The sequence below is a fragment of the Actinia tenebrosa genome, unplaced genomic scaffold, assembly GCF_029948245.1.
Source record: "Actinia tenebrosa isolate PJP-AT-01 unplaced genomic scaffold, QUT_ActTen_1.0 PGA_scaffold1__47_contigs__length_23844297, whole genome shotgun sequence".
Classification (NCBI taxonomy): Eukaryota; Metazoa; Cnidaria; class Anthozoa; order Actiniaria; family Actiniidae; genus Actinia; species Actinia tenebrosa.
In genome coordinates, this window is record NW_028292578.1 from 5,204,371 (window position 1) to 5,219,376 (window position 15,006).

The following is a 15,006-nucleotide window of genomic DNA, read 5'->3' on the forward strand; positions in this document are numbered from 1 at the left end:
ATTCGTCACATGTGAAGATATTACCGTTGCCATGACTACGTTCATATCAACCAATCACATTTAGGCCTTCGCGCTTTCTATATTTCGAATCCAAAAACAGCAGCTCCATTGTCGATAAACGAGAATTTTGTCGATAACTTTAACTTGTTTCCTGATTTTTATACTGATCTTTTGTCATCACAAGTAATATAGTGCGCGGCCTTCAAAGCTAGAGGTCCATAGTTCGATCCTCAGGAACTCCACGTCTGTTTCGACTTCTCTCTGTTCTGTGTAGCTTTAATTAGCTTCAAAAACGCATGAATAATTAATGAGCATTTGAACCAATTGGAGCGACCATACACGTCACGTGCATGGACTTTTTAAACCCCATAAAGTCCTCATATAAAGAATACTAATGAAGATTAAACTTTATATAAAGACTCATCCTTATTAGTATTCTTTTATAAATAATACTAATGTGGATAATGTGCATCCAAGTTTAGACTTAGAGCCTCATCAAGGTCAGTCTCACGTACGATCGTCGACGACCCATAAGTTATCGTCGACTAGTGCCCCTGTCTTGAGTTCGGCATGTTGTCTTTAACTTGTGGGAGCCTTTTTTGCACTTACTGCGCATGGCAGTGACGTACAAACCTCACTGCGCATGAAATTGCTGTACAAACGACTATCAAAGTATAAAAGTCAATGTTTGTGAGGTATATGGTTGCTCTACTTCAACTGAAAGGCTTGTGAATTACACTTAACGTTTTTGAAGCCGTTTCATAAACTCGCAGATCGTGTTTTATCGGATCTAAAACCACTCGACTACGCCTCCTGGTTTTAAACCCGATAAAACACTCCTCGTTTATTAAACACTACATCATATTTTAGTTGATGGAGGCTGGACTGAATGGACATCGTGGTCTTTCTGTAACAAGCCTTGTGGTACGGGATCTTCGCAAAGGACTCGCTCATGCTCCAATCCTACGCCTATGTACGGTGGCCAACCATGTGATGGACTTAACACAGAGGAAACCCCATGCAATAGCCATCCTTGTGCTGGTAAGCTAAATTGAATCTTGAAATAATTGTGTTATGTGCTTACATTCGCCATGATAGCCGTCTATCTTGAAGTCTGCGAAAGCAAATAAAACACACAAAAAAATGCATTCGAAAGAACCAGTTGGTCATCGTTGTTTCTTGTTTAATCCAAGGAACAAATATTTTATAACAAATTAAGTATCAGAACCATTTTGTTTTGTGAGGTAATATTTGCCATGAAGTCGTTCTCGATCCACCAACCACTGATATATACTTTTTTAAGTCATTACGTAGGTAAGAAGTGTGCTACGTTTTTAGTGAATGACCGCGAAGGTCTCCAGGTATAAGACATTTTTGACGCCGACCACGTGACGTGCTTTGGTTCAATCTTGATGCAAGAGTAAATTTCACTAACGCTACGTACTGACAACCGACAATAATGTAACTATTAGTTTGCCTATTCTTTCACGATCATATGAAAATCACTCTATGCTCAACCTCATCCAATAATTGCTTATTAGACTAACACCAATTGACTAACACCCATGTATTATTGACATTCAGCTGCCATGATGCAATATGTCGTACGTTTTACAAAAGAAGAGTTCGACATTAAGTTAGAAGACAAAACTTCAACAGAATGGAATGATATGAAAGACAAGATATCATTCAACGTAAGCTATATAATTAAGTACTATAATTAAGCCAAGTTTGAGGTAAAAATGTTAAATTCTTTAGAAGTTATGGGAATTTTATAATGTGAAAACACCAGAACTAGACTAGTCAAACCTTGTGCAATAAACATGGTTCATTGGTTGCTTTCGTTGCTTTCGTTGGTTAGTTGGTCCGTAGGTCCGTAGGTCCGTAGGTCCGTAGGTCCCTAGGTCCGTTGGTTGGTTGGTTGGTTGGTTGGTTGGTTGGTTGGTTGGCTGGTTGGCTGGTTGGTTGGTTATGAGGGGGGGGGGGGGTAGTTGGGTGGTTAGTTGGTTGCTTGGTTGCTTGGTTGGGGGAAGGGGGGTAGTTGGGTGGGTGGGTGGGTGGGTGGGTGGTTGGTTGGATGTTTGGGTGGTTGGGTGGGTGGGTGGGTGGGTGGTTGACTGGCTGGTTGGCTCCTTGGTTCGTTGGGTTTCATTTGTAACAGAGAGACGAATAATTTATCTATCGTTATCATTTTCAGGCTAAACAAGCCTATGCTATTGAAAGCAACGTTATCTACACTGAAGTTCTTTCACACAGGTTAGTTTCATGCTGGAACATTTCCGATTCACCCTAAAGCGTGCATGCAAGAAAAAAGTTTAATGTTATGCAAAAGAAGAAAAAAAACATCAATCAAAGAAACAAAAAAACAAAGAAAACGAGAAAATATGATTTCAAAATGAATTATCTAGTATAATTAAAGTTAAAGTAATTTTGTGGGAATCAAGAACTAGGTGGCGTAACGGCAGTGCACTCTCCTCTTTTCCTGCCTGCCTGGCTGTCTCTATGACTCTGTTTAGTTTTTGAAAGTCTGAAAAAGAATCATGTATAGAGCGTTATAATCACTCACGTTAGAATGCAGCCATGTTGGTGTACCAAACAACAGAAACCCTCTTCGCAGTTTTCGCATAAAAATAAAGTTTAATTCCCCGAGCAAAGAATACGTATTGTTCTGGTACACCAACATGGCCGCTCTGACGTCACGAAATGAAAACCTTCTATATTCCCTCGTATCTTTTAGGAATGGCAGTATTATCAGTACGTTCAATCTCAGTTACTCAGGCATCGACTCCATCCAGGTTGTTCAGCTTTTAGAAAGCATCGAATGGAGAGGACTATTTGGAGTTTTACCAGCACAGATTTTAACTATAATTCCAGACGTTGGTAAGTCATTTATGTCATTAAAATGCCAATGATAATAGAATGTAATGAATCATGTAAAATTACAAATTATCTGCATAGTCAATTGAGATTGCTTCAGGTGGAAGGAGGGGAGCGTTTTGTATGGCTCCACTTTCAATACCTATGTGAGCCATCCTCGAGCAAGAACTAACCTCAAATGACCATTCAAAAGAAACCTCAAAACCTTTTGTCTTCTTTTCACCCCATCGTTTATATATATGCGTTAGTTAAACCTATTATTAAACTATTTAAAAAAAGCATTACTTTATGTATTAATAATATCTGTATAGTACAGTGGAACCCCGTTAATAAGGACGCCGTTGGGACGGACAAAACTGTCCTTATTAACAGGGTGTCCCTATTAACCAAGGTGTCAGAAAAACAGCTGAAAACACAATTTTAACCATTTATTTTTACTGTACTGTAAACCTTGAACTACAATGGTCGATATAACAGCCTAAACTGGAACAAAAAATGCATATCATAATACCGCTTTTAATAATAATAATAATAACTGTACTTGTATAGCGCATTCTGCTACCTCAATGCGCTGTGGAGATAACGTTTTTTAATTATAATAGGCAACATAAATTTTGGGTCTACACAAATTGAGAACACTGTTGTGACCCACCCAAATATCAATGAAGTAGTATAGGGAATGGGGGTTCCAGCGCAATCTCAACACGGGCAAGACCCATGTCAAAAATCCACCTACGGACGACCCCCACTCCAAGTGTGGTTGAGGGCAACAGCGCACTTAAATATGTTAGTCTATATATGGAGTGCGAAGATTGTAAAGAGTTTGCTTATGATTTCTGTGTAAAGTGCTTGAAACCCAAGTTTGTACCTACTAAGCCAAATAAGTATATTTGTTGTGGTAAGAAAATGCAAATAGAAGATGACACGTCAGCACAGTGTTACGAGTGTGGTAAGAATATTCGTAATGCCGTACCAAATGCTACCAGAGAGCAGTATTACGCCAATGGAGGTCGTAAGAAAACACCTTATAAGAGAATAAAATACTTTAGGGACTGGATGAGTCATATCCAAGGTTATCGGCCGGTATATTTAGATAACGAAGTAAAGAAGAAAATCATAGATCACTTAGAAGAGCCAACCCCGCAAAGTCTACGGAAAACGCTGAAAAAATTAAAACTAGGGAAATATTACAAAGCTATTCCCTATCTTTTGTCTGAAATTACCGGTAAGTCTATTCCCGAGGTTTCTGATATGAGCAGAGCTGAGTGGATGTTTTGTCGGCTGGATAAGGATATTCCTTATTACCCTGACGTAATTTACGAAATATTTTACGAAATAGACCCCAACCACCCCCTGTTAGGATGGATTCCCAGGCGATGATTTTACACAAGTTTTTTCACATCTGTGTAATATTTTGTGAAAACGATGCAGGCTGTGTAATATTTTGTGAAAACGATGCAGGCTGTGTAATATTTTGTGAAAGCGCCAGAGGCTGTGTAATATTTTGTGAAATTAATTTACATATGAACCAGACATCCGGCGTTCAATATGCAAATAGAATCCTGTTTCGCTTTTTTCAAAGCAGATGTTTACTGAGCAAGCTTTCTTTGAAGCTCCTCTTTTGCTTCTTGGTAGATCTTTTTGCGAGATTCCTCGGAAAGATCTTTTACGACTGTTTTTTTATTCCTTATGTCCGTCTTTAATTTCTCGTACTTTTCCTCTTCGGCCAGAATAAGCGAGAATTCTACGTCGTCTATCTTTCTGTCACGCAAAGCCTTTGAGACAAGGTCAGTGATCGTATTTACTTTAGCCCTTGACAGAGCTATTGTCGTGTCATGCTTGGATATTTTGCTTGACAACTGTTTCATAATACCCGTAGCAACAGCCGAGATAATACCACAGGCTGCCCCAACGCCGGCCAAAGGAACTCCAACGATTATTCCCGGTCCAGTAAGCGAAGTAGCAACGCCGGAGCCCGTTAACACAACAGATATAGACCCCAAAGTTATCGAAATCTTATGTAGCGTACTCCGGGCTCTGACGTACTTTTTTCGGACTTTTTCGTAGTGTTTTGCCTGCCCTTCCAAGTAAGCCAAGATTAAGTTCGCTTTATTCAGACGAAAGTTTTCGGCGTTTAGTTCGTTAGGTGTAGTATAGGGAACATCTGGGTACAACTGAGGTGCTGATGGTATAACATCCATTATATATACTAATGTACGACGCTTTTGGGAATGATATTGAGGAGCAGCCACATCATGACAACCGGGATTATGCCAACTGGAGGGCCTTTAGGAAGATGTTTCCGCATGCAGACCCTAGTAAGTTTGAGCGTAGACCCGATGGGATTTACTTTAAAGGCTCCAGAATGTACAGCAATGCGGACTTGGAGCCAAAGGCGACCGTTAAGCATAAAGAAAGGCAGCCTAATTTCCCGGAGAATTTATTACCGACAACAGAGGGTTACCCATTTTACGACAACAAAGGTGGAGCGGATGACTTTGCTAAGATGGTTACCTCCTTAGAAATCCCCGTGGGTCCTACGACTTTCAAGACAAAAGTCAGAGACATCTTTAGAGAAACTGCCATGAAACATAACTCAGGGAAAGAATCCAGAGAATGGTTATCAGGTCCCAACATGCGGTATTGGCCGCAGCAGTTAAACTTTGCTGTCTGGGCTGCTACTAAAGGATGTGGTATAGCCTCGGATATGTTCCATATTCCTTTCCTGCGATTTCATGTTGCTTTTACTATTCGTAGGATATTGTTTGAGTTAGGAGCGCCGCTTCCTAGTGACACTATCTTTAACCCGAAGGATAACAAATATGACAAAGTCGCATGGGAGCGATTAAGGAATGAGTTTAAGCTTACCAACCCCGATTTTCGTAACAAAGAGGGTACCGCCCATGGTTTAGGAGAGACTTACACCTATGCTTCGTATGTTGGTGCCAGCATAGAAACGCCGGGTATGGGGTATCCCAGTTCCTACGAATTCTCCGACTTAGGAGGCAGCGGAACGAAGGGTAATTTAATTTACTACATAGAAAGCAAAGAAAAGTATCCTTGGGCGCCTTTCTTTGCCGCAAAGGGCATTGGACTGAAAAACCTAGCAAGGATTAATCGAAGCATCGAAGCCTTTGTTTACTGCATTCTAGGGGCCCAGGTTAGCACTCGCAGCCCCATCGTAGATGCCTCCGGTGCGTCACAGGAAACGCAACAAGTATTCCTTGTCCTCTTCGAAAGCGCTGTTATCGAGAATGAGATCTCTAAGTCGGTGCAGAGATATCAACTTGCAGTGCAGCAGTCTAAAGTGCGACTGGATTACGCTTTGTCGCCTGGTTGTTGGTTGATGCCAAGTAATTTGGTTATCAACGCCAATTCCGTCGTGGGTTACAACAATAAGCTGCAGCGAGCTACCAAGGACATGAAGTTTGGGGTGAACGACGTGAACTCTGACACTCTTAGAAGCATCCCCCATTTCGTGGAGAAGCCTAAGAAGGAGCACGTAGAAAAGCCCGCACCAAAGAACGTAAAGAAGAAGGTCCTGCCTACGATACCCGAGGAATATGACCATAACTTACTAAAAGCTGGGCTAGCAGCTGCAGGCGTTGGTCTGAGTTATTATATATGGCGATGAACAACCCCTACATGGCTGGAGTAGATTGCGTTTATACGACTTACACAGGTGAGAAAAAATACACCCAGGCATCTTGGGTTGATGTCACGGGCATGTCCGTGAATTTGAATTACTCAGGAAAGAAATTGATCCTTTGTAGTATTTGCATGGGCGCGAGCAGTCACGCCAACGTCGGCTTTAGGTTCCTGGATGAGAATGGCGTACTGCAGCCTATGCGCGCGAAGACAAACAACAGGGAGCCTGCGCATTTCTCCGTAGAGCCCAACCCAGCCAGTAATGAGAACCTATCGGTTTGGACTTTCCACATGGTCGCCGATTGCCATGGGAAGGTAAAGCTGCAGATACGCGTAGATGATACGGGGAAGGTCACGGTAAATAGCATAGAAAATCAGAGGGATCAGCCTTATAATCACGCAACCATTAGCACTCTTACGGTGGTGAGCCTTTAAATATATGAATCCGCACACGAAAGAGGACTGGTTTTTTCATTACCTGGGGGAGAAGGGCTACGTAAACGACGAATGGTATGACACCTGATTGTGGGTGAAGGTTGGGGGCCTGGGATTGATCATGTGTACCATTAGCATTTCGACAGAGTATTCGGGCAATGTCGGGTTTAGGCTCGTCGATGAGGCCAACCATCCGCTATTGCCTTACAGGTCAAAAAATAATGCTAGACATTCAACCCATTTTTCATGTGAACCCAATCCACCTACCCAAGAAGACCTAACGCCCGTGACTTTTCATATGATAGCTAATTGTCAATATGCAAAGCTTCAAGCTCGCCCCAGCGATGCCACTAATTCTGGAGCCAACCCCAGCAACTTCCGAATAAATGTTGTGGGAGATCCTCCGGTGGATGCTACTTGGAATCATAAGACCATTAGCACTATGACCGCCATACCGCTAGTTCCGCATTATCAAGGCGGTGCGAATACTATCTTTACTTATCCCCAGTCGAGGACGCCTCGGATGCCTGACGACGATAAGCCACCAGTAACGTACCCAGATAAGATCATCCCCGAATCTTCTTCAGGAATACCACGCCGATAGCGACGACTAATATCCAAATGTTATTCCCCACAAACTTTAGCAGTTCTCCGCCGGCCCTAAGTGCCAAGGAAACAACCGAACCCAGCAGCCCAGGAAGACCGGCTGCCATCTTTTTTCCCAAGTCCGTCAGCCCATTGCCTAATTTCTTTACGCCCGCGCCCGTAGCCTTAAGCGTGGATAGGATGACTCCTACTACGCTCGAAATAGCAACCGCAAATGCCAGCGGAATACCATACTTCACCAGAGCTCTTTTTATTTTTTCCTTGGTGGTAAGCCCCAGCTCTTTTTCCAGGTTGTCCTTTTGCGCCTGTAATTCCGCGACTCTTTCCTGAAGGGTTTCTACTTCCCTTTGAGCTGCTTCCCTTTCCTCTTCGGTACGAGTTTGGTCCTCGATTACTTCTTGCTGCCGCTCTATTTGCCCCTCCAGGTCTTCGATGGCCTGATCTCTTTGCCGGATTTGCTCCTCCTTAGTATTGATTTCAGCCATTAACCGTCGCCGTTCCACTAAAGAGCCGGCTATGGTGGTTTGCAGGTTATCGGTATCGTCTTTAATTAGATCCAACTCTTGCAGGGCGAGGTTAAGAGCCCTTTGAGTTTGATTTCTTTCACGTGGAATTTGGGTTCTTTGGTCTACCAGCTCCCTTATTTCTTGATTTTTAAATTCGACCTCCCTCCTATGCGCGTCGGCAAGCCGCTGGTTTTGCTTCATGTATTCCTCCTCCCTTTCTTCCAACGTTTCCCGCAGTGCTTCCACTGAGGCGCCAGAGCTTTGGGCTTCTCCTAAGTCCTCCCGTGCTTTGTCTAATTCGCGCAGGGCCTGATCCACCTGATTTCCTATTTCTTTTATTCTTTCATCTTGATGGGCGGACTTCTTTTCAGCATCGGCAAGTAGCTGACCTTGCTTTGCATATTCTACATCTTTTTCTCTTAACTCCCTTTGCAGATCCGCGGCACGTTTTTCCGCGTTGGTCCTTTCGGTTAAGTTGTGCAGCCTTTCTAACAGGCTTCTAGTAGCACGCTGAAAGCCTCTTAATCTCAAGACGTCACCCCTAACGTTGCCCTCCTCATCAAAGAGGTTTTGCGGTTTTGTCCAGCAGTCTTTGTCGGGAAATCTTAAGTCTTGGACGCTTATGAGGACTTTGTTTCCCTTTTCCGTGAGCTTTACGTCGTCAGCATCAAAGTTGTCGTAGCGCAGCTCTAGCTCCCGCGCTGCCCACTCTACGGTTTCCCGCGCGGCTGCTTCCGGCTCGCCCATGTTTTGAAGCTCTATGTGCTCACGCGGAAACGTGTACTCGCGTGCTTTGGGATGTCTTAGGGCCTTTGCAATCCTATCCCTTAGGGAATCGTCGACTTGTTGGGTGGGAAGCAGCGGTTCTTCATCACCGTCGTTAATGTCAGCCTGACCTTCCTCAGTGGTGGGATCGAAGTCGGGGTCTGTTCCTTCTACTTCCATTATATATGATAAGCTCAAAGTTAAATCCCAACGTATTACCTAAGCAGGTTGGCGGACTGAAAGCAGAACGCACCTTTCACCGGGTCACCTTTACCCCCAGCAGCGCTAAGCCAGGGGAAACCCTGTACGTAGGCGTGCCCCGCCTAACGGATAACCTAGTCTTAGTTCCTGGCACCTTGGCTTTGAGGTTTGACCTAGCGGTGCAGTCAAGCCCCACAGATGAAAGGATTATCGTTAACAACGTGGGTCGCAACATCGTTTCTAAGATGCGCGTAAAGTTCGCCGGGGAATCCTTGCTGGACTTAAATAGGTACGATCTGTATACCACCTATAAGGATCTATGGTTGACAGCCTTTGACCGCGCGCAAAGGATAGAACAAGGAATTGGTAGTGTCATTCTACGTAAGGTTCGCACACCTACGAAAACGCAACCTACTGACGGCAGCGGAGAAACCGCAGTGGCAGACGCAAAGCGAATAAAGACCGCCTATGGTAGCAAGTATGTCATACCATTAGACTTTGAAGTGATTACGAATCACGGTGTGTATTACCCAAGACAGTTATCCGAGCTACAGTTTGAAGTAACTTTAGCAGATGCTAATAACATCATTGGTGGGCTAAGCACTGCGCTTACCACAACAACCCCATACTCTATTACCAACTTAGAGCTACAGTACGAAACGGTGTACAGCGAAGAGCTGGCCCGTAGCGCTGGCATGGAATACAGTGCCGGAAAGGCATTCCTTTACGACCACGTAGTGATGTATAAGACGTTTAGCTTCTTGGATAAGACGGATGAGGTTATCAACCAAAGCATTAACCTCCCCCGAAGAAGTCTCACGGGGTTGATGTTGGTGTTTGCCAAACCCTACGAGGCCGGCAAGCGCGACTCCGAGGCCTTTCACAACCCCAACATTACTAACGTAGGGGTCAACATAAACGGCGTTCCAAACAAGGTCTACTCGCAGGGAATAAAGCCCGCAGACGTGTACAGGGAGGCAATGCGCAAGTTTGGCGACCAAATTAGCCCCGAGGAATTCTTTAAGGATAAATATGCGCTGTGGATTGATATGCGCACCATTAACGACGAAGACCTACATGGCCAGGGTTTACGTCTGGTAAATACGCAGGATGGCATAACATTGGAGATCAAGCGCACCAAGAATGCCAGTGCGAGCGACGGCGACAAAATAAACTGCTACGTCTTCGTCGTGTCTGACGCGCAACTGAGCGTAGAAATGAATCAGCTAAAGAGCGTTGCCTATTGATCCACTCGCTCATCCTTTTGATAAAAAAATATCGTTGGTATATAATGCTTCGCGTATTCGAAAACAACGAAACTAAACTGCAATGCATAGTGCAAGGCGAAACTTTGTACTTCAAAGCAAAGGAGGTGGCTTTGGCGTTGGGCTATGAGCGCCCTAGAGATGCAATTAGAGCACACGTATCTGAGAAATACCAGAAAAAATGGGTTGATCTACAAGGGGCTGCGAATCACCGCTCCTTTACTACGCAACCAAATGCCGTGTTTATATCCGAACCTGGTTCGTACGAACTGATATTTAGCTCCAAACTACCCAAAGCTGTGGAGTTTCGTGATTGGGTCTTTGAGGAAGTCCTACCCGCGCTAAGGAAAACGGGTAAATATGCAATAGAAAGGCGGTTTGGCGGCCCAAACAAGTTAGTATTCAAGATCGAAAATGAAGCCGACCTACACGCGAAGGTCGTCGACTACACACGTAGGTTTTACCCCGATTTCATCATAGCGCCGGGTCTTGGCGAACTTCAAGATTCAGACAGCAAGCGAATAACCTGCTGGCGAAAAGGCTACCAAGCCGGTCAACCCGACCTTTTGATCCTAAATGCGCATAAGAAATACCGCGGGTTGTGTATTGAGTTGAAAACCCCAAAAGGAAACGGCGTCTTATCCGCGAAGCAATCTAAGAAAATCTCACAGCTTGACGTAAATGGTTACCTAACGATGGTTAGCAACGATTACGACATTATCTGCCGTGCCCTGATGGATTACGCGGATGGCATTCGTATTCCCTGTAAGGGCTGTGTAAAGCGGTTTAAGTCCTACGCCACTTTGAAAACACACCTAAAGATATTCCATAGGTATAATGAAGCTCAGCTTGACTCACTGGCGTGATCTTGTCCACGGTAAAGCATACGAAATAAAAAATTACGTCGTCTTTGAAGACATCGACCGTTTACGGTTAGTCCTCAAAGACTTAGAAGGTAAGGAATATTCCCTTTGGGCGCCGGATTGCGTGCGGTACGTAATTCAGGGCGAGGAATTCACCCACTTACGCAGCTATGGTAAGGTAAATGGCCGATGGAAGTTTGACATTGAAAGAAGAGTCACTCCATCTCCTCTTTGTAGTTAAGCGCGTCTGCTAAAGTCCGCTGCGCTTTAGGATCCGCGTAGCACCAATGCCCCACAAAGGATCCTTCGGAGAATACCTTGCCACAATGAAGGCAGGTGTATTTTTTACGCGGCGGCTTACAAGGGGTAATGCAGTCTGCAGGTAGTTCGCAAGTAATACAGTCCATATATTGAAAGGGCGATCAGGAATCCTCCTAAGAAGGCTGCTGCGTAGGCTAGCATATACCTTTAAAAGGGGTCCTTATATTTATTAATGTTTCTTCTTTTCTTATTGAGTTCTGCATACCTTCTACAAAAGGGGTCCTTATATTTATTAATGTTTCTTCTTTTATTCTTAATAAACAATCAAAGAATATTAATAAATATAAGATCGTATTTTGAGACTCTTTGCGCAAACCCTGCTTTACTTACGGGCTTTCCTTACCTCCATGTTTTGAGCATGCCAATCATCAAAACGATCCAAGTACTCCTTAAAACCGCGGGGACAATGCTGCGGGCACAAGCACTGCCAGATATGATCATCTCCTTTCCTTAAGCCGCCACACGCGTCACAGGGCGAACTCCAATACTCTGCGTTCTCCCAGCGCGTACCTTCGGCGCGGTCGAACTCCGTAAAGCGTTGGTCTATTTCTTTCTTACGAAGAGTTAACTTCCTTATGGTTTCCGCTGGGCAACATCTCGCAGCGATATCACCATGCTCCTCGCATACGACGTCCAAATCATAATTACCACGACATCTATGTTGATGCCACGCGTCGGTTAAGAGCTCCCCGCAGCGCGCACACACATCCTTTAAACACACCCTATTTTCTTGGTGGTATTGCAACATTTGGGGCGTGCTAAAGAGCCGATTGCAATCAGCACAGCGTCTTTCCTTAGACTTCAAACACACCCTTTCTTCCACGTGATATCGCAGCGCCTGTTTGCTGCTAAACTGCCGGCTGCAAGTGCCACAGGTGGTGACGTTATCCACCTCTTTAAAACATACCTTCTTTTTTTGGTGATATTGCAAAGCCTGTTTGCTACTGAACTCCCTGTCGCAATCCTTACACTTCATTATATAATAAGAATTTATTAACCCTTATAAGGGATACTTAATAAAGTCCTGCACGCTTTCTTTTGCCCAACCGGCCATCGTCAAAAGCGCACCAAACCTCTCCGCGCGCTTCAGACCGCACATTTCATCATACAATTCCTGCACGCGCTCCCGCAGCCGATCGATCTCCTCCCTTTGCATTTCTATGGTGTCTCTTTTATCTTTTGCGTCGCCGGCAATCCTTCTTACTGCGTCCACTGGGTCCATCGTATATATAATGGATCCGAACCATATTCCCTGCAATGCTCTGATAGTAGGACCCACCGGCTGCGGAAAGACCCAATTCGTCGTGGAGCAGCTATTAGGACCCTTTAGATACCGCTTCGACTACATCGTGCTATTATGCCCCACCTACGTGAATAACCGCACCTGGGAAGGTATAGGAGTGAAAGATGACGACTTCTTCGTAGATATCTTAGACCCTAATGAGTTATCCAGCCATTTGAAGTTTTGGCACAAGCAATTCCCTAAAGATACACAGACACTCCTCATACTGGATGACATTGCCTGCGGGGACGACGTAAAAAGACGCACTTCGGAGTTGGTGAAGCTTGCCTTCAGCGGTAGGCATGACAATATCAGCGTTTGGTTGCTCTCGCAGCAGCTTACCAGCGTCTCTAAGCCTTTTAGGGAAAACATAGGCTCACTTGTCGTATTTTATACGCCCAGTAAGTCTGACCTGGAAACCATTCTCTCTGACTACGGCGGTGAGATAAGCAAGGAACAGCTGCACGAATACATGCGGCATTTAAAAACGCACCAACATTCCAAGATGATCTTCTCTTTGAGGTTTCCCTACACGGTTGGAATCTATGATTCCTAATGTATATGGACATTGAGCAGCTCTTAGATGAAGTCCCCACACAGTTAGACGAAAGTAACCTTAAGGAACAACTCAACATCCTTGTGTCTTCTGGGAAGTGCAAAGAAATGATAGGCAAGGAACTTACCCATGAGCAAGTTAATAAGCTGTCGGAAGAGGAGGTTAAGAAGTTCCATAAGAGGTATGAGGCTGCCCTTGCAAGTAAGACCACGGACACCGTAGCAGACTCAGCCATTAAGCTGGCCACCAAGCTCCTCGGACTTGCACTGCCCATAGACGACGTGGAGCAACTGCGGAAGGACATAAGCGAGGACTATGTCATCGCCCAAGAACTTAAGATAACCTGCGGGTGGTTGTCTTTGAAGTGCGGTAAGTTAATGGCAGTCGCCTCTGCGGCTTTGCACGTAGCTCCGCACGTTGACTTGAAGGAACTTACGATGTCTTGGAAGGACTTCAAGAAGGACAGAGAAGTCGAAAAGGTCTTCCAGGCAGCACGTGCTGAGGTACCTGATCAAGTCGCCTCAAGTACTTAGTCAAGTCACCTCAAGTACTTAGTCAAGTCGTTGTCAAGTCACCTCAAGTACTTAGTCAAGTCGTTGTCAAGTCACCTCAAGTACTTAGTCAAGTCGTTGTCAAGTCATTGCCAAGTCATTGTCAAGTCGTCATCAAGTTACTTGTCAAGTCCTTCAAGTCCCTTAATATAAGATGAGTGGCACCGAAGAACAACCAGAAAAGGCTCCCGTAGAAGATACCAAGATTACCAAGGCTAAATCTCCGGGCAGAGTCGCTGCCGGAAAGAAGCTCGCGGAGATGAATAAAAAGAACAAAGCCAAAAAAGAAGAAAAGGTGGAGGAAAAAGAAGAGGAATCCTTCATTAATCCTGGGTACGTCATTGGCGCGTTAGGAGTCATCATAGCAGCAGGCAGCCTCTACTTACAATGGCGGGCAACGAAAAAGGTAGAACCACCAACGTATCGCGCACCTGTGGAACCGGCTGTTAGAAAAAGTAAGATCCCTGAAATGGAGTAATAACCTTCTCGCTTTGTAATATAATGTCAACCGCGTTATTGAAAACTGTTGAAGAAGCAGCTATTATTACTTCCATCGTTGCGGGTATTGGTTGGGTAGGTAAGAAAGTGCTCAAAGAAGACTTTACTGAAGACCCAAGCAAGAGCTTCGCTAATTTTGCTAAAATGACCGCTGCCGTGGGCGGGGCTATCATGGTAAAGGATTACCTACGGAAGGAAAAGTACCTACCTACGGTGTGAAAATCCCTGTGATTTTCTAATATATAATGGCTAGCGTGGTCGCAGGTGGAGTTATTGCAGCTTTAGCATTCACTGGAGCTAATTATGGTGGTCAGTATTTGGATAGATTAGTTAGAGGTGATCGCAGCGGAGATTTAGCCGCCGAAAGGAAGAGACACGACTTGGCGCTGGAGAAATATCAGCGAGACGTGGCGGCTTGGACTGAAAAAAGACAAGCTTACAGGGATTGGTTGGACAAGAATTACCAAGACAAAATGCAGGCGGATAAGAACTTCGAAAACACCGACTACGCCTTTAAACTTTATGCGCAGGCGCACCCCGCGGCATTAACGGGGTTAAGAAAGCCTCAGTTCAAGAATTACTACCAGCCTTCTAAGAAACAAAAAGACAATGAGCTGGTATTTGTCGGCATC

General features: G+C 44.6%; 1 protein-coding gene across 2 annotated transcripts in view; it reads left to right on the forward strand.

The window, feature by feature from the left end:
• The window catches only part of LOC116300451 (uncharacterized), a 51,445-nt gene that overhangs the window by 22,532 nt on the left and 13,907 nt on the right, over nucleotides 1-15,006 (forward strand). For both annotated transcript variants that reach the window (XM_089033276.1, XM_089033275.1), the window contains exons 6-9: nucleotides 871-1,041; nucleotides 1,585-1,694; nucleotides 2,198-2,256; nucleotides 2,738-2,880. In XM_089033276.1, the coding sequence (XP_088889402.1) occupies nucleotides 871-1,041; nucleotides 1,585-1,694; nucleotides 2,198-2,256; nucleotides 2,738-2,880 (483 nt within the window). The remainder of the gene's footprint in view (nucleotides 1-870; nucleotides 1,042-1,584; nucleotides 1,695-2,197; nucleotides 2,257-2,737; nucleotides 2,881-15,006) is intronic.